Raw genomic sequence first — 19881 nt, 5'->3', positions numbered from 1 at the left:
GCAAACATAAATTACTCTGCATTTTTTTTGTTGAGTGCTCCAACTCCTTTTTACCTCGAATTAGTCCTTTTGGAAGTTTTTCTTGGTAAGCCATTCTCATGATTTTTGTCACTGTTGTTGAGCAGCACTCCTCTCCTTTGTTTGCTGAAACGTGAAGGCCCACCTGAACTCTCAACAGCTCAACCTTGCTCTAGCCTCTACCGGAGTTGAGCCAAGTTGAGCCGAGCCTTGATTTACAGCCAATGTTAGGTGGAGACTAGTCGACACTTTTACCATAGTGTGAGTGACCATCATGCACAAAGAAGGGCGACTGTTCATCCTGAGAACACCCCTCAGCATGTTAGTGTTTACATGTGTGCGTTTCAAGTCGCCAACACCACAAATGAGGTCAAAGCTGAAGAACTTCTGCCAGTATGTGTGTGTGAAAGATAGACTGTGTCTGTGTTTGTGAGAGAGAGCAAGAGTCAGAGAGAGTGAAAGACAGCGTAAATCTCACCATCGTGGCCCGAGTTGAGGAGGTGCTCTCCCAGGTCACAGCCAAACACCCTCTCCCGGAGGATTCCCCTCTGCTTCAGCTTCTGCTTGGTAGGCCGGGACTTCATGAAGGTGCGCAGGAACGTGATCAGCTTCCCGTGCTTCTTAGACACTGCCGGAAACAGAGAAACACACAATATGTTTAATACACTCTCACACTCGCAGGTGTTCAGCTGGTGTTGACCATCAGTGCAACGTGAAATAACGCTGTGCAAAGTGATGCATGCATACCAGTAAAGTCAGCTTGCTTTCATTAGATCTTTTCAAAATTGTCAATCCAAGGTTCAATGGAAACATAACACACCAGAGGTGGGAAAAAGTCTGAATAAGCCAGTCCCTGTGACAAACAGTTTTTTTTTCTTCTAATGCCAACCCTTCTTTTACAACATGGGATGATTTTTTGAGACTGTATGACCCCAGCTTCACAAGACAATGAATGGGTCTGGAAAAAGGTCTAAGCCTTTCAAGTATGGGCCCAGTTGTTTTATCCATAGGGAACAATACGGAAAAGCTATCAAGTGAAAAACCTCAGCTTTTGGAGAGAACAATGGAGTTGGCATGCCCGCAAACCTTTGTTCACAAATCCTCCACTGCAAATTGTAGATTGGCTGACACGTTGCAGGGGAACCAACATTCCCTCTACAGAATACAAACAAATAAGCTACCCTATTCCAGGGACACAACTTGTCTGAGTGACTCCACTCTCTTCACCAGAGATTAAGGCTGTCCCGGACAAAAAAAAACTTGGTAGACCGAAAGTTGTCTGTTCTTTCGACCAATCAATTGGTTGACATTTTAAAAAAGTTAATTTTTTTTCATATATAGACACACCCTATGTGTTTTAATAAAATCAACTATATGCTTTGAGCACTCTGATGAAATTAGACACAAATGACTCAGGAGGGAGCAAGAGATCAAGATAACCAGATTTTAAAACAATTCACCTGACCATCCTCCTCCCGCTCCTGCTGGCTTTCGCAGATTCTGCCGTTGCCGGTAATAGGCTACACGAGGAGTCGGCAACCTTTCTCATGTGGAATGCCACTTTATCTTACCATTTCTACCGATCTGCGTACCAGTTATGGTTTTCATATGCACATTTTCATGGAACAGTTTCATTTTATTTAATAATAATGTCTTCGTATCTCAAAATCAGTCATGTGGTTAATCAGAATTTGATTAAAATCTAAATTAAAATGATACAAACCTATATGGTACTTCTATTGCCATTGCCAACTATGTAAAAATACCCTAAATAAAACCAACAAATATAAACATTGCAGCCTGCAGGTAGAAAATACCCTGCTAAAAATAAATATCCTATAAATCACATTGGTTACGCATGGCCTGTCTGCAACAAACTTGAAACCTTGCATCAACTATTAACTTGGGTCTGGCCCGAAGCTCGCGCTTGCAAACTTGCAACATTGTATAAAATATTCTGGGCCCTCAGAGTTTCCTGCACCAGTGAGCTCGGGACAGACAAAGCTGTAGGCTATTTGAGCAAGGTATAAGAAGTAACCAGGTAGGCCTATTTTATGATGTTTCCACTGGATCAGAGCATGACATTTTTCCCTTTCACGTTGAGTGGTTATCGAAAGGGAGAATTCAAATACATTGAGGAACTATTGTCATTTTCAATGGATGTAAAAACAGACTTTGTTTGCTTGCTGTTTGAGGTGAAGAAAACATTACCTTGAGAAGCTCCACAGCTCATTAGTGGTGATGCGTTAAGCCAATCAGAAATACTATCAGATCCCCAAATGGGCACATTTATATGCCTACATTTGCGCGCAGGCCAGGTAGCCTATAGGCCTACATCTATGCGTAATCAGGTGCACGTCCTTATTCAACATTGACAGGAGCGCTCCAAACAAAAGACAATGACTAAATTCAAAAATGCAATTAAATAAACCAAAACTTGTTTCTCAAAAGTAAAAGACTGGAATAATAATATACTGAATGCATTAACATAAATTACTGTAACCAAACAAACATTGTAGATTAAAAATGATAGAAATTAACGGTAAATGTCCTACTGGTGATATATTTAATAGGGAATTAATAGACACTAACAATCAAACGCAAACAATTCACACAATTAAGTTACGAAACAATGAATGTGCACAAATTGGCGGGAGAGAGCGCATACTGAAGAGAGATGTGCATTGTGCATCTTAGCAACACTCCCCTTCTTTTTGGGCGCGGCCTACGCAATGGATTAGTCTCGGCCGCCGCAAGGGATTAGTTCACTGAGATGGGCGCGAATAAGACAGGTGTCTTGTGTGCCATAAAATAATATACTGAACAAAAATAAACGTAACATGCAACAATTTCTAAGATTTTACTGACTTACAGTTCATATAAGGAAATCAGTCAATATAAATAAATAAATGAGGCCCTAATCTATGGATCTCACATGACTGGGCAGGGGTGCAGCCATGGGTGGGCCTTGGAGGGCATAGGCCCACCCACTTGGCAGCCAGGCCCACCCACTGGGGAGCCAGGCCCTGCCAATCAGAATGAGTTTTTCCCCACAAAAGGGCTTTATTACAGACAGAAATACTCCTACCCCCCTCAGACGATCCCGCAGGTGAAGAAGCCGGATGTGGAGGTCCTTGGCTGGCGTGGTTACACATGGTCTGCGGTTGTGAGGCCGGTTGGATGTACTGCTAAATTCTCTAAAACGACTTTGGAGGCAGTTTATGGTAGAGAAATGAACATTCAATTCTCTGGCAACAGCTCTGGTGGACATTTCTGCAGGCAGCATGCCAATTGCATGCTCCCTCAAAACTTGAGACATCTGTGGCATTGTGTTGTGTGACAAAACTGCACATTTTAAAGTGACCTTTTATTGTCCCCAGCACAAGGTGCACCTGTGTAATGATCATGCTGTTTAATCAGCTTCTTGATATGCCACACCTGTCAGGTGGATGGATTATCTTGGCAAAGGAGAAATGCTCACTAACTGGGATGTAAACAAATGTGTGCACAAAATTTGAAAGAAATAAGCTTTTTGAGCGTATGGAACTTTTCTGGGATTTTTTATTTCAGCTCATGAAACATGGGACCAACACTTTACATGTTGCGTTTATATTTTTGTTCAGTGTAGATATATTTGCTACTGCTCGACAAAAAAATCAATATTGGTTGACCAACAGCCTATCGACCAAACAATTGACCAGTCGACTAATTGGGCTCAGCCCTACCAGAGATAGAGTCGAAAGCACTTTCACTTGTTTATATTGAGTACAATTGATGAGAAGCACACTGCTTCTAAATCATGAACCATACTTTCTGTATTGCTTCATTTCAAGCTAAGTGGAGCTAGGATTTCCCCTGTGAGAAAGTGAGAAATGTCTTGATGCTGTATCCCACCACAAACTGCTGAAGCAGCTTTGTTTACCAACCGTTGAGGCATCAAAAGGGCTTTGCAAAACATGTGGGTGCTGACGGAGCAATTGTATCGGCTTACACCGACTGTCACTGTTATTTAGGAGCCCACATCAACTGAAGCGGGTAGGAGCGCAAGCCTGAAGATTGCTCTGCTCAATGTCAACTCTGCTGACAGCGAAGGGGCAATTCGAGAGATGCTCTTCAGAAAATCTAATTGACTGCGGGACAATGATTTTTAAATTTTTTTATTTAACCTTTATTTAACCAGGTAAGCCAGTTGAGAACAGGTTCTCATTTACAACTGCGACCTGGCCAAGATAAAGCAAAGCAGTGCAATAAAAACAACACAGAGTTACATATGGGGTAAAAAAACATAAAGTCAAAAATACAACAGAAAATATATATACAGTGTGTGCAAATGTAGCAAGTTATGGAGGTAAGGCAATAAATAGGCTATAGTGCAAAATAATTACAATAGTATTAACACTGGAATGCTAGATGTGCAAGAGATTATGTGCAAATAGAGATACTGGGGTGCAAAATAGCAAAATAAATAACAATATAGGGATGAGGTAGTTGGGTGGGCTAATTTCAGATGGGCTGTGTACAGGTGCAGTGATCGGTAAGGTGCTCTGACAACTGATGCTTAAAGTTAGTGAGGGAGATAAGAGTCTCCAGCTTCAGAGATTTTTGCAATTCGTTCCAGTCATTGGCAGCAGAGAACTGGAAGGAATGGCGGCCAAAGGAGGTGTTGGCTTTGGGAATTACCAGTGAGATATACCTGCTGGAGCGCAGACTACGGGTGGGTACTGCTATGGTGATCAATGAGCTAAGATAAGGCGGGGATTTGCCTAGCAGTGATTTATAGATGGCCTGGAGCCAGTGGGTTTGACGACGAACATGTAGTGAGGACCAGCCAACAAGAGCGTACAGGTCACAGTGGTGGGTAGTGTATGGGGCTTTGGAGACAAAACGGATGGCACTGTGATAGACTACATCCAATTTGCTGAGTAGAGTGTTGGAGGCTATTTTGTAAATGACATCGCCGAAGTCAAGGATCGGTAGGATAGTCAGTTTTACGAGGGCATGTTTGGCAGCATGAGTGAAGGAGGCTTTGTTGCGAAATAGGAAGCCGATTCTAGATTTAACTTTGGATTGGAGATTCTTTATGTGAGTCTGGAAGGAGAGTTTACAGTCTAACCAGACACCTAGGTATTTGTAGTTGTCCACATACTCTAGGTCAGACCCGTCGAGAGTGGTGATTCTAGTCGGGTGGGCGGGTGCCAGCAGCGTTCGATTGAAAAGCATGCATTTAGTTTTACTAGTGTTTAAGAGCAGTTGGAGGCTACAGAAGGAGTGTTGTATGGCATTGAAGCTCGTTTGGAGGTTTGTTAACACAGTGTCCAATGAAGGGCCAGATGTATACAAAATGGTGTCGTCTGCGTAGAGGTGGATCTGAGAGTCACCAGCAGCAAGAGCGACATCATTGATATACACGGAGAAAAGTGTCGGCCCAAGAATTGAACCCTGTGGCACCCCCATAGAGACTGCCATAGGTCCAGACAACAGGCCCTCCGATTTGACACACTGATCTCTATCTGAGAAGTAGTTGGTGAACCAGGCGAGGCAGTCATTTGAGAAACCAAGGCTATTTAGTCTGCCAATAAGAATGCGGTGGTTGACAGAGTCGAAAGCCTTGGCCAGGTCGATGAAGACGGCTGCACAGTACTGTCTATTATCAATCGCGGTTATAATATCGTTTAGGACCTTGAGCGTGGCTGAAGTGCACCCATGACCAGCTCGGAAACCGGATTGCATAGCGGAGAAGGTACGGTGGTATTCGAAATGGTCGGTGATCTGTTTGTTAACTTGGCTTTCAAATACTTTCGAAAGGCAGGGCAGGATGGATATAGGTCTGTAGCAGTTTGGATCTAGAGTGTCACCCCCTTTGAAGAGGGGGATGACCGCGGCAGCTTTCCAATCTCTGGGGATCTCAGACGTTTTGAAAGAGAGGTTGAACAGACTAGTAATAGGGGTAGCGACAATTTCGGCGGCTAGTTTTAGAAAGAAAGGGTCCAGATTGTCTAGCCCAGCTGATTTGTAGGGGTCCAGATTTTGCAGCGCTTTCAAAACATCAGCTGTCTGAATTTGTGTGAAGGAGAAGCGGGGGGGGCATGGGCAAGTTGCAGCGGAGGGTGCAGAGTTGGTGGCCGGGGTAGTGGTAGCCAGATGGAAAGCATGGCCAGCTGTAGCAAAATGCTTGTTGAAATTCATCGGTGGTGATAGTGTTTCCTAGCCTCAGTGCAGTGGGCAACTGGGAGGAAGTGCTCTTATTCTCCATGGACTTTACAGTGTCCCAAAACTTTTTGGAGTTAGTGCTACAGGATGCAAATTTCTGTTTGAAAAAGTTAGCCTTTGCTTTCCTGACTGCTTGTGTATATTGGTTCCTAACTTCCCTGAAAAGTTGCATATCGCGGGGGCTATTTGATGCTAATGCAGTACGCCACAGGATGTTTTTGTGCTGGTCAAGGGCAGTCAAGTCTGAGGAGAACCAGGGGCTATATCGGTTCTTAGTTCTGTATTTTTTGAATGGGGCATGTTTATTTAAGATTGAGAGGAAATTACTTTTAAGGAACAACCAGGCATCCTCTACTGACGGAATGAGATCTATATCCATCCAGGATACCTGGGCCAGGTCAATTAGGAAGGCCTGCTCGCTAAAGTGTTTTAGGGAGCGTTTGACAGTGATGAGGGGTGGTCGTTTGACCGCGGACCCGTTACGGACGCAGGCAATAAGGCAGTGATTGCTGAGATCCTGGTTGAAGACAGCTGAGGTGTATTTAGAGGGTATTTTAGTCAGGATGATATCTATGAGGGTACCCATGTTTACGGATTTAGGGTTGTACCTGGTAGGTTCGTTGATAATTTGCGTGAGGTTGAGGGCATCTAGATTAGATTGTAGGATGGCCGGGGTATTAAGCATATCCCAATTTAGGTCACCAAGCAGTACGAACTCTGAGGATAAATGGGGGGCAATCAATTCACATATGGTGTCCAGGGCACAGCTGGGGGCTGAGGGGAGTCTGTAGCAAGCGGCAACAGTGAGAGACTTATTTCTGGAAAGGTGGATTTTTAGAAGTAGAAGCTCAAACTGTTTGGGCACAGACCTGGATTGTATGATAGAGCTCTGCAGGCTATCTCTACAGTAGATTGCAACTCCACCCCCATTGGCAGTTCTATCTAGACGGAAAATGTTATAGTTGGGGATGGACATTTCAGAATTTTTGGTGGCCTTCCTGAGCCAGGATTCAGACACTGCTAGAACATCAGGGTTGGCGGAGTGTGCTAACGCAGTGAATAACTCAAACTTAGGAAGTAGACTTCTGATATTTACGTGCAAGAAACCAAGACTTTTGCGATTACAGAAGTCAGCAAATGATAGCGCCTGGGGAGTAGGCGTGATACTGAGGGCTGCAGGGCCTGGGTTAGCCTCTACATCACCAGAGGAACAGAGGAGGACTAGAATAAGGATACGGCTAAAGGCTTTAAGAACTGGTCTTCTAGTGCGTTGGGTACATAGAATAAAGGGGGCAGATTTCCGGGTGTTGTAGAAAAGATTCAGGGCATTATGTACAGACAAGGATATGGAAGGATATGAGTAAAGTGGAGGTAAACCTAAGCGTTGGGTAACAATGAAAGAGATAGCATCACTGGAGGCATCAATTGAGTCGGTCTCCGCGTGTATGGGGGGTGGGACAAAGGAGCTATCTAAGGCAGGTTTAGCTGGGCTGGGGGATCTACAGTGAAATAGTACAATTAGAAATAACCGAAACAACAATAAGCTAACCATGTTTGGGCTGAGGCTAAACATAAACAGGATGTAGTACCGTAAAAAGGAACAGTCCAGCAGACATCAGCTGTATAGCTGAGTTATCATAAGGTCCGGTGAACAGCAATAGGATAGTTCGGAGGCTGCTAAAGCACTAGTGAGTAAGAGGCCACGGCTAGCGTGTGCTAGCGGGCCGGGGCTAGCAGATGGAATCTTCGTGGTCGACGTCGTAACCACGATGAGCTCATTGTTTAATCAATCTTTGGCGAAAGCCTCCAAAATGAAAACCATATGGTTAAAACTATCGCACACGGTCGGGTAAAGCAACACATCGTCCTCCGCAACATTAACGCTCAGATTTAAGACTAGCAGCCGGGCTAGATGATCGGGGTGATGTAACTTTCCCAGCGGTTGCTGATAGCTTCTTATATCATGGTATGCATCTGGAAACCTATCAAATGCCAGTGGGGCAGAGAGCTGCTCCTCGGGTGGTTGGGTGGCTCCCATGATGCTTGGACAGGGTGGAAGTCTCCACGGTCCACATCAAGTCAAATTAGAGCCAACAGTCTCACCCTGAGATCTGCATGTGGAACACTTGGACAAAAAAATCAACTGGCAGACGATTAAAAAAATCTGTGTGGAATTTTGACAGTTATGGGGAGCATTGTTGTGATAAAACTGGTGAGGCGGACTGTCAGGATGCTCATACAGTAATAAAATACTTTTACTACTTTTTGAAAGGAAACCATCATTAATTAGGCCTATTAAGGCACTGTAAGCAGCAGTATGAAATACGCCAACATAATGCTGGCTGCAGAGGCAAACAAGGACACACTTTAAGTATAAATGCCTGTCAGAGTCAACACAAAGCAGCTACTGTCTGTTCTTTATCTTTACAACTTTCACAGTTAAGTACCACTGTAGAGGGCACTAACAACTGTTGTGGACTAGAAAATAAAATAACTTGAGGCTTGACTTGGAGCCTCATGACTCGGGACTCTGACTTGAGACTAATGACTTGAAATTATCTGGCCAGATTTTGTAACATTTTGTCACTCATTTTGTGGCAGTGTCTCCCTGGATGACTCTCCACGCAGCCAGAGTGAGTAGCCGCAGCATCACCCTTGCAAAAAAACGTGCAAAAGATTGGCTAGTTAAACACACACTCTGCCCTCTGATTGGACCAGCAAACTGTCAATCAACACAGGTCGGGTGAATGCACCAATTTGTGAGTCGCTCTGTTTAAGAGCGTCTGCTAAATGACGTAAATGTGCCCTTGAGCAAGGCACTTAACCCTAATTGCTCTTGTAAGTCGCTCTGGATAAGAGCGTCTGCTAAATGACTAAAATGTAAATGTAAAATGGGTGAGCTAATTGACAGATAGACGATTTGCTGTACAGCTATAGGATGGGGTGCAGCGCAAACGTCAAATTGTAGGGAGAGAGGATTGCCATAATAAATAAATATGCAGCTCCAAAAATTGTTTGGTGATCAAGAAAATTAACTGTTTACTTTGCAAGCTCACCAGGAATTGGGCATCAAGCAACAATTACTAGCATAGGCCTTTTGGTATTTCAAAATTGCTTGAAATTTATAATTTACTTATGAAGCTTGAATTTGGAATTTGTTAAAATGTATTATTACTGGAGAACGCACATCTCTCCACTTGCACTCTCCAAACTCCCGCCAGTGGAGAGCGCTTTGTTCTCTTGTTGAAATGTTTGCTGTTGCTTTTAGACATTTAAATGCATATGTGGTAAATCTATATTACATCTAATCCTACAATAATTAATGGCGTTTCATCATTCCATCCCCGTAGCGTTTATTGCAACACTTAGATATTTATGTTTCATGTTTGATACATTTTCATTAGCAATTTCTTACCCTCTGAGTGGGCACGATGTTTATTGTGCACATGAACGTTCGCAAGACGTATGAGGTAGAAATTCTGCTTATTTAGAGCCCGAACGATAAATCGGTTGACCGATATTATCGGCTGATATTAGCCTTTCTCAGAAATATTTGTATCGGTCTTTATTCCGCCGATAAAGCAGCGATATTATATACATATACTTTTTCAATGGTTGCCTGAAGAGGGCGCTCTACGAGCTTCTCATTGAACATCATTCAGCCTGTAAGTCATGACTTGAGTCAGAGTGGACATGGTGGTTTGACGGTGAGTAGCTTGCCAGAGCCAGTAACAGCGTAATTAAATAAGTAAATAATCAAAAGTACACTTCACCAAGCAAGCCGCCCTGTCCTCATCACATGCTCATTTGGTTAACATTAGCTGGCTAGCTAACCAGCAATGTAGTTAGCCTAGCTAGCTAGCAAGCAAGCTATCTGTGCTACTTACAGTTGAAGTCGGAAGTTTACATACACTTAGGTTGGAGTCATTAAAACTCGTTTTAAAACCACTCCACAAATGTATTGTATCACAATTCCAGTGGGTCAGAAGTTTACATACACTAAGTTGACTGTGCCTTTAAACAGCTTGGAAAATTCCAGAAAATGATGTCATGGCTTTAGAAGCTTCTGACAGGCTAATTCACATCATTTGAGTCAATTGGAGGTGTACCTGTGGATGTATTTCAAGGCCTACCTTCAAACTCAGTGCCTCTTTGCTTGACATCATGGGAAAATCAAAAGAAATCAGCCAAGACCTCAGAAAAGAAATTGTAGAAGAAACGTTCTGTCTCCTAGAGATGAACGTACTTTGGTGCGAAAAGTGCTAATCAATCCCAGAACAACAGCAAAGGACCTTGTGAAGATCCTGGAGGAAACAGGTACAAAAGTGTCTATATCCACAGTAAAACTAGTCGTATATCGACATAACCTGAAAGGCTGCTCAGCAAGGAAGAAGCCACTGCTCCAAATCCGCCATAAAAAAGCCAGACTACGGTTTGCAACTGCACATTGGGACAAAGATCGTACCTTTTGGAGAAATGTCCTCTGGTCTGATGAAACAAAAATATAACTGTTTGGCCATAATGACCATTGTAATGTTTGGAGGAAAAAGGGGGTGGCTTGCAAGCCAAAGAACACCATCCCAACCGTGAAGCACAGGGGTGGCAGCATCATGCTGTGCGGGTGCTTTGCTGCAGGAGGGACTGGTGCACTTCACAAAATAGATGGCATCATGAGGAAGGAAAATTATGTGGATATATTGAAGCAACATCTCAAGACATCAGTCATGAAGTTAAAGCTTGGCCGCAAATGGGTCTTCCAAATGGACAATGACCCCAAGCATACTTCAAAAGTTGTGGCAAAATGGCTTAACGACAACAAAGTCAAGGTATTGGAGTGGCCATCACAAAGCCCTGACCTCAATCCTATAGAAAACTTGTGGGCAGAACTGAAAAAGCGTGTGCGAGCAAGGAGGCCTACAAACCTGACTCAGTTACACCAGCTCTGTCAGGAGGAATGGGCCAATATTCACCCAACTTATTGTGGGAAGCTTGTGGAAGGCTACCCGAAACATTTGACCCAAGTTAAACAATTTAAAGGCAATGCTACCAAATACTAATTGAGTGTATGTAAACTTCTGACCCACTGGGAATGTGATGAAAGAAATTCCTGCATTAACGTTTTCAGTCATCAGCGCATGACATTTGCTGTTAATATAAAGCCAATACATTTTCAATTGAATAACAGTGTAATTTATATTATGGTTTCGTAAGAAAACATTTTTGTAATGAACAGCTAGCGTGTGCCTGTCATAACAACAGACAATACATTATGTGATAACAGATCGGAGATAGGAATCCCATTGGGCAATGAAAGGAGGAACATATAATGCCCCACCCAACAGACTGTCGACCAATCGCGTTCACGGTGTCATGCTGCGTCACGCGTTTGCTAAGCTAAATCGTCATGCAATCCCTTCTCAAAGTGAGAGTGAGTCGAGAAACCTGCCTATTTTCCTCTAAATTACGTAATGTCATGATTCCAAAGCTATACGATATTACAGACAAGTTAATTATCTCACATCTAGGAAAATAATTGTAATGTTGTACTGCTTGTTGACGTAATTCATGCTAATGTTGGGTTTCGAATGAGAGCTCCATTGTCGGGCTCTGGTATGGTTTCCTTTGTTCATATTTCAAGTTATTTCGGAGTTCCGTCTGTGTCCTATGTCTCTGTCATTCTGGTTGTGCGTAACAGGAGCGCGTGTGCATCAGTGTGCATAGAAATATGCTACATGGCATGTGCGCCACACTTTGGAGTCAGTACGGTGAATAAGAGAAAATTATTGTTCCATGTATGAATGGTGATGAAATATCATTAATAATCATTAAGTCTGATTAAGACGAGTGTACAAATGTAACAATGGATGTGGAAATTGCCATTTATTGGTTGTAATTGCCAGTTGGGTAATTGTATGGTCCTGGGATGGGCCAAGTGCTTATACAGTGAGGGGAAAAAAGTATTTGATCCCCTGCTGATTTTGTAAGTTTGCCCACTGACAAAGAAATGATCAGTCTATAATTTTAATGGTAGGTTTATTTGAACAGTGAGAGACAGAATAACAACAAAAAAATCAAGAAAAACGCATGTCAAAAATGTTATAAATTGATTTGCATTTTAATGAGGGAAATAAGTATTTGACCCCTCTGCAAAACATGAATTAGTACTTGGTGACAAAACTATTTTGGCAATCACAGAGGTCAGACGTTTCTTGTAGTTGGCCACCAGGTTTGCACACATCTCAGGAGGGATTTTGTCCCACTCCTCTTTGCAGATCTTCTCTAAGTCATTAAGGTTTCGAGGCTGACGTTTGGCAACTCGAACCTTCAGCTCCCTCCACAGATTTTCTATGGGATTAAGGTCTGGAGACTGGCTAGGCCACTCCAGGACCTTAATGTGCTTCTTCTTGAGCCACTCCTTTGTTGCCTTGGCCGTGTGTTTTGGGTCATTGTCATGCTGGAATACCCATCCACGACCCATTTTCAATGCCCTGGCTGAGGGAAGGAGGTTCTCACGCAAGATTTGATGGTACATGGTCCCGTCCTTCGTCCCTTTGATGCGGTGAAGTTGTCCTGTCCCCTTAGCAGAAAAACACCCCCAAAGCATAATGTTTCCACCTCCATGTTTGATGGTGGGGATGGTGTTCTTGGGGTCATAGGCAGCATTCCTCCTCCAAACACGGCAAGTTGAGTTGATGCCAAAGAGCTCCATTTTGGTCTCATCTGACCACAACACTTTCACCCAGTTCTCCTCTGAATCATTCAGATGTTCATTGGCAAACTTCAGACGGCCCTGTATATGTGCTTTCTTGAGCAGGGGGACCTTGCGGGTCCTGCAGGATTTCAGTCCTTCACGGCGTAGTGTGTTACCAATTGTTTTCTTGGTGACTATGGTCCCAGCTGCCTTGAGATCATTGACAAGATCCTCCCGTGTAGTTCTGGGCTGATTCCTCACCGTTCTCATGATCATTGCAACTCCACGAGGTGAGATCTTGCATGGAGCCCCAGGCCGAGGGAGATTGACAGTTCTTTTGTGTTTCTTCCATTTGCGAATAATCGCACCAACTGTTGTCAACTTCTCACCAAGCTGCTTGGCGATGGTCTTGTAGCCCATTCCAGCCTTGTGTAGGTCTACAATCTTGTCCCTGACATCCTTGGAGAGCTCTTTGGTCTTGGCCATGGTGGAGAGTTTGGAATTTATTGATTGATTGCTTCTGTGGACAGGTGTCTTTTATACAGGTAACAAACTGAGATTAGGAGCACTCCCTTTAAGAGTGTGCTCCTAATCTCAGCTCGTTACCTGTATAAAAGACACCTGGGAGCCAGAAATCTATCTGATTGAGAGGGGGTCAAATACTTATTTCCCCTCATTAAAATGAAAATCAATTTATAGCATTTTTTACATGTGTTTTTCTGGATTTTTATGTTGTTATTCTGTCTCTCACTGTTCAAATAAACCTACCATTAAAATTATAGACTGATCATTTCTTTGTCAGTGGGCAAACATACAGAATCAGCAGGGGATCAAATACTTTTTTCCCCTCACTGTATGTATCTGTTTGAGCTCCTGTTAGACAGATTCAATTTGGTTTCTCAAGGGCAGGCTGTGCAGTCATGGCCTATACCTGTGTCCGTTCAGATGACACCTCTATCAGGCTTAACATGTCCTATCTCTTTTGGTCTATTGCTCGTGTATATTTGGTAAACCTACTTGTATATTTTGTATGATATGGCACTTTCACCATTCACCATCACCTGTAAATAAATATATACTGAGAATGTCAACCTGCCATGCCTTCTGCTGATTTCTTGTCCTCATAACTGCTACAATGTCCCTATTTTACAATTACATAATCAAAATGTGTTGAAACAAAATAATGAAAAGGGCTGTCTGGTAGCCTCAATAAATAGACAAAGATTTGGAGTTGCAGTAAGTCATTGCATTTACTTGACTTGAAACTTGTTTGAAAAAAAACTGGACTTGCTCTTAGAATGCACGACTTTGACCCGTTCTACTTGGGACTCGATTTGAGATTTGGAGCTTGTGACTCGAATAATAATGACTTGGTCCCACCTCTAACAATAACATTCCACGTGGCACTTTTGCATAGCTATCCTCTCAGTAATCTTCGATCGATAAAGCTATTTCTAATTAACCAGATTTCCTGCCAACAGTTTTGTTTCTCCTCCTCAGCCCATTCCTAAGATTATCTAGGGAAATGTTTGGATCAGAATATCAGTGGGAAAAATAAGGATCTCAATTGTCTTATTTTCTTCCCCTCTTCTGTTCCTTCCACTCTCTGCACGCCATGACAGCTGCTGCTGAACTAACATGTGGAGAGGGAGGAATAATGACAGAGGGGGAGAGAGAGAAAAACGAAGAGGAGCCAAAGCTTGGCCAGAGGCCATAGACGGTGAGCTATCAAAACAGTTGTGATTGCTGGAGCGCACATGTGACAGGCGAGGCTCCAGTGCGCTCTGGGACCGGATGTGTGGTAAAGTAACCGTTACCGGCGTAATAGCAAACATAGCGCTCGTTCTCTGCTGTCGGCCCCGCATCAACCGCTACATTCCATTCCATTAGGCTGGGTCGTTTCAAAGGATGCGTGCAGGCCAAATGTAGATGCAAACCACAAGGTCAAAGTTAGTGTTTGAGAGGGGCATTGGTTGAAACTTCTCTGGAATAGGGATTGTTGCTTAGATTGCAGAGATAACACTGACAAAAAAAGGTATGCTAATGCCATGAAACTAAACCATGCATTTCCAAGTAAAGTCCAATGGATATAAGTCTGTCAATTGCGGTCTTATCTACTTGCAACATCAATCCAACAATACTACTGGAGAGGAATATCAAGGAAACCAACTATTATGTCAACTTCATGCTCTATTAGGAGAGCCTTATTGCAACCTGCTCACGTTCAACAGGCTTCACGCTCCGGTTACCTAATCAATTACACCCCCCCATCCCCCAGTTTACAACAGCCCCTCTTAAAGCCTTCCGCATACTTCGATTCGGGTGGCGCGAACCAGTGTGCTCGCATACTCCCTTAATAGACCTTTGTTTAAAAAATGAGAAGCGACAATAGTACTGTTTGTCCATCTTGAGACGCCGTAGCCAGTATACACTTCCTCAAAATAGTCAGAATTAATCTAAGATAACTCAAGAAATCAGTCATTAATTTTGACGTTTTCACAATTTTACATCTAAGTATTTCTCAATTGAAAAATTGTGCATGAAAACGATTCATCTCTCGTTTAATGACAACAAACACTTCAATGAAAAATCCCTACTGTTGACCGATCACCGACGAATGGGCGTAGACTTCGACTACCGACTTCGGCTTGCCTTGAGAAAAAATTAAGTGTGCACGAACAGCGGGAAAAAACCTTGCCAAAGACCAGAACGAACAAAAACATCACAAAATGTAGTCATAATATATGCAAGAACTGTTCCAAACTGTTCTGGATTGGAAGCATACAGACACCTTTAGTCTCAAGCATTTTTATAGAGGGGGAGCATTGTGCTGCCTTGAGCCAATGTTTACATTCTTCACCAAGGTAGGTCCTATGGTCTCCATGGGGACAACTGCTATAGAATATTGAGAAATGACACCATTGAGAGATGAATACAGTAACACAGTATAATAGTATTCTCCAATTATATGCAAGCTGTGGCCCAAAAAGATCTTTAATTGCCAATGGTGTCCATGGGAGCCAGTTTGTGTCCCAAGCAAACAGTAGACGTGCATCTGCCTATTAAACGTGGTCCTGGGAGACAGTGACCTCTGTTTTGTTATGAGAGCTGGAGCGCGTGTCATAGCCAGGCCAGAATGGCTGATTGTTCAAAGCTGAATACCCCATTGGAGTAAGAGAGTTCTGGCTGAGGAGAGAGGGACGACATCAGCCACAAGTGTGTGGTCTCACAGGACAACTATGCAAATGGTCCTTCAGTCTAACGACAACTAATAAATAGAGCAATATTTGTCTTGGGGGACCAGAGTGAGTTCATTTTGACGTCATATTTTCAGCAAGTCCACATGAAACTGATTTGTAAGACATCCATCTCAGCCTTTGTCGAGATAAGGTTGAGGACATTCAAACTGAAAAGCCAAATATACCTCTAAAGGATCACTGTGGTATCTCAAAGCTATGAATCAATTTAAAGCATGTCATTATATGATGTCATTGCCACAACAATAAAGGGGGTAATAAAAATTCAATACTGTTTTTGTGAGCATAAGAGAATTCTGAAGGAATCTGAATCATAGAAATAGGTCTGCCTATTAGACACATAACTAACTGCTGTTGAATGTTAACAGACCCTCACAACTGGCTCAGTCACTGAAGGTAATAAGCTGGGAAAGCACTATCAACCTAACCTGTGACATAGTTGGGCAATGGCTGGTACCTCATTAAACTCGGTAGGAAGCAACTAACTTATTTTAGGGTAATTGTCAAAGGAATGTTAGGGTTGATTTGAGTTTCAAGAGCTATGTAATGTTAGTCAGCAATTGCAACTTCCTTCAAACGGGCCACTAGTTACCACAGCCACAAAGTCAAACCCCACCTATTTCTACAATTTCTCGTCTTTAAAATGTGATTTTAACATTAACATTAACCACACAGCTAACCTTTAAGAACGAAAAACAATTTTCGACTTTGTGGCTGTGGTAACTAATGGAAACCGTTCATCTGACTCTGGGGAAGTAGATAAGGTCTTCAATGGCCAAAATCCCGAAGTATCCCTTTAATGACTGCCCCATGAGTGTTACATTGTTACAAATTTCAGAGAAGATCAACAAAACGGCTCGAGCGCATTGATTGACAACCTAATTTCAGGTTGTCAATCAATGAGCTGTGAAAAGGTGCCAAATAATTAAGGGGCAAGGAAAGACAGCTTCAACCCATTCAACTGAAGTGCACACAACTAGGCTACAACAAATTAAATCCCATACCGTAATACATTCTTACCTGCGAAACCCAGTGGGATTCTCACTTTATGATGGGACTTTAAATAGGGAATCCAAGGTAAACTGTAGACATTTCCTTAGACACTCATACTGTAACTGCAACTCCTTATCATTTGTTTAACGACTAATTACTTCAAAAGACACCGCCGACAAACCTTCAATCACAAAACGTAGGGTACCCGTGGACAGTGAATAGCAGTCAAAAGACAATTCGGATAAGTGTGCACCTCGCTCGTCAATTGCTAAGCAAGCTACATTTCTTCACAGAATTCTTTCCTTTTTTTTCTTTCAGTTAATGACCAGCCCCTTCCCGTGTCAGTTTACAACCAAACTAGTCAGAAGACAACGCATGGGAACGCTGTGCCAATCTATGTAGAATACGACCGCAATTCCGTTTCAAATTGGGTAATTCATTCCTCTCTTTATGGGAGCAGGCAGGAATATGAAAATGTCACTCGCAAGCATTGTATAGTTTAATGACGCTGAAAATAGATGAATGCCGTGGTGTCTGCAGTATAATAAAAATGACTAAATAATTTGCCATTCGCTATGTAAATATATATATATAACTTCGATGATAACAACCATATCAAGTTTCAACATGAACCCACAACAACCCGAACCACATACAAGTACATGTAAATTAAAATTTGAGCATCTCATTAAAACATGTACGTTAATAGAAAAATCGAATCCATCTTGAGCCTCAGAGTGGCATATTTGGTAGGAAAGAATATACTGTCTTGGAACAAAAGTGTTCAAATCAAGTTACTCACCGTGGTAATGATTCGATATTCGCCAGACATTCAGACGTACAAACATCCATAGCTCGCGAATGATTTGAGCTATACTGAACAAAAATATAAACGCAACAACTTAATTGATTTTACAGTTCATATGAGGAAATCACTCAATTAAAATAAATAAATTAGCTATGGAAGAAATCTATGGATTTCACATGACTGGAAATACAGATATGCATCTGTTGGTCAGATACCTTTAAAAAAATGGGTCTCACAATGGGCCTTAGGATGTCATCATGGTATTTTTGTGCATTCAAATTACCATCGATAAAATGCAATTGTGTAGGTTGTCAATAGCTTATGCCTGCCCATCCCATAACCCCACCGCCACTCTGTTCACAACATTGACAACAGCAAACTGCTCGCCCTAATGATATCATACATGTGTTATGCTGTTGTGAGGACGGTTAGAAGTATGCAGATGAGCTTCCCTGAGACGGTTTCTGACAATTTGTGCAGAAATTCTTCAGTTGTGCAAACCCACAGTTTCATCAGCTGTCGGGGGTGGCTGGTCTCAGATGATCCTGCAGGTGAAGAAGCCTGATGTGGAGGTCCTGGGCTGGCATGGTAACACGTTGTTTGGGGTTGTGAGGCCGGTTGGATGTACTGCCAAATTCTCTAAAAGATATTGGAGACTGCTTATGGTAGAGAAATGAACATTCAGTTCTCTGGCAACAGCTCTGGTGGACATTCCTGCAGTCAGCATGCCAATTGCATGCTCCCTCAAAACTTGAGACATCTGTGGCATTGTGTTGTGTGACAAAACTGCACATTTTAGAGTGGCCTTTTATTGTCCCCAGCACAGGGTGCACCTGTGCAATGATCATGCTGTTTAATCAGCTTCTTGATATGCCACACCTTTCAGGTGGATGGATTCTCTTGGCAAAGGAGAAATGCTTGCTAACAGGGATGTAAACAAAACTTGTGCACAACATTTGAGAGAAAGAAGCTTTCTGTGCGTATGGACATTTTCTGGGATCTTTTATTTCAGCTCACGAAACATGGAACCAACACTTTACATGTTGCGTTTATATTTTTGTTCAGTATATATAAAACATTAAGGAATCCTTTTATGAGAAAAGCTAAGGTTGTACAACATGCCTCTATGTAAGTAATAATGGACAGTTGAAATTAGGTTGCTAAGTCACGTGGTTGAAGAGCTTTTTATATTTATATAATATTTATATAAAATCGTGAAAGTGCTTGTTGGGAAAAGCAAAGGGTGTCCCTACCTTGTGAACAATCCGAAGTTGGTTTGAGGTGCCTATGTAATGTGATCAAGGAGCGATTGAAATTCTAAGTAAAAACTTGAACTTATAAATTAAGGTTGGAGTTGTCTTGAGGCCAAACAACAAGGACATCCTCTATTTACTATGAAGTGGCAGATTCTGATGCAAGGGCAAATTCCACCTCAGAAAAAGATGGACTGATATTCCTGCACCAACAAATCTGTCAATATTACAGGGCACCAATGCTACAGAAGCAATTAGTGGTAGAATATACCACACACCATTTTGTGGAACTGTACACACATTCAATGCATGCAGGGTGAAGACAGCTTCCATTTTAGACTCAGGTAATCTTTTCTCAATATCTCCACTCGGACAAAGAATTAACTGTGTAATGTGGTTTGACGTTCTCAAATTAACTGACAAGGGAAACGCCTTGATAATTTTTGGTTACTCTCAAACAACCACTCCTAAAAGTAGCCTAAATGAAACAAACCATTGCCTTTGTATTCACCTTAGCGTACTATGCACACGTTGTGTGCACACCAAAAACACAACCCAAGGGGTCATTGTAGGTGAGAGCACCCTCATCCCGCATCAAAGAGAATGAGGGCTTAAGTTTCTGATACAATCTCTGTGCCTAACATAGTTTCA

At 42.4% G+C, this 19881-nt stretch overlaps 1 protein-coding gene across 1 annotated transcript in view; it reads right to left on the bottom strand.

Annotated features, from left to right (window-relative positions):
• Positions 1-19881, bottom strand: part of LOC311136268 (rho GTPase-activating protein 32-like) — a gene marked incomplete at its 5' end in the record, with an annotated part of 157636 nt that overhangs the window by 32758 nt on the left and 104997 nt on the right. Inside the window, one exon of the mRNA XM_084170399.1 lies at positions 497-646. Within this exon, the coding sequence (XP_084026525.1) occupies positions 497-646 (150 nt within the window). The remainder of the gene's footprint in view (positions 1-496; positions 647-19881) is intronic.

The sequence above is a fragment of the Coregonus lavaretus genome (genome assembly GCF_964263955.1).
Source record: "Coregonus lavaretus genome assembly, chromosome: 10".
In the NCBI taxonomy this organism is placed as follows: domain Eukaryota; kingdom Metazoa; phylum Chordata; class Actinopteri; order Salmoniformes; family Salmonidae; genus Coregonus; species Coregonus lavaretus.
The sequence above is the reverse complement of the archived record's forward strand: the minus strand, read 5'-3'. Positions and strand labels throughout refer to the sequence as shown.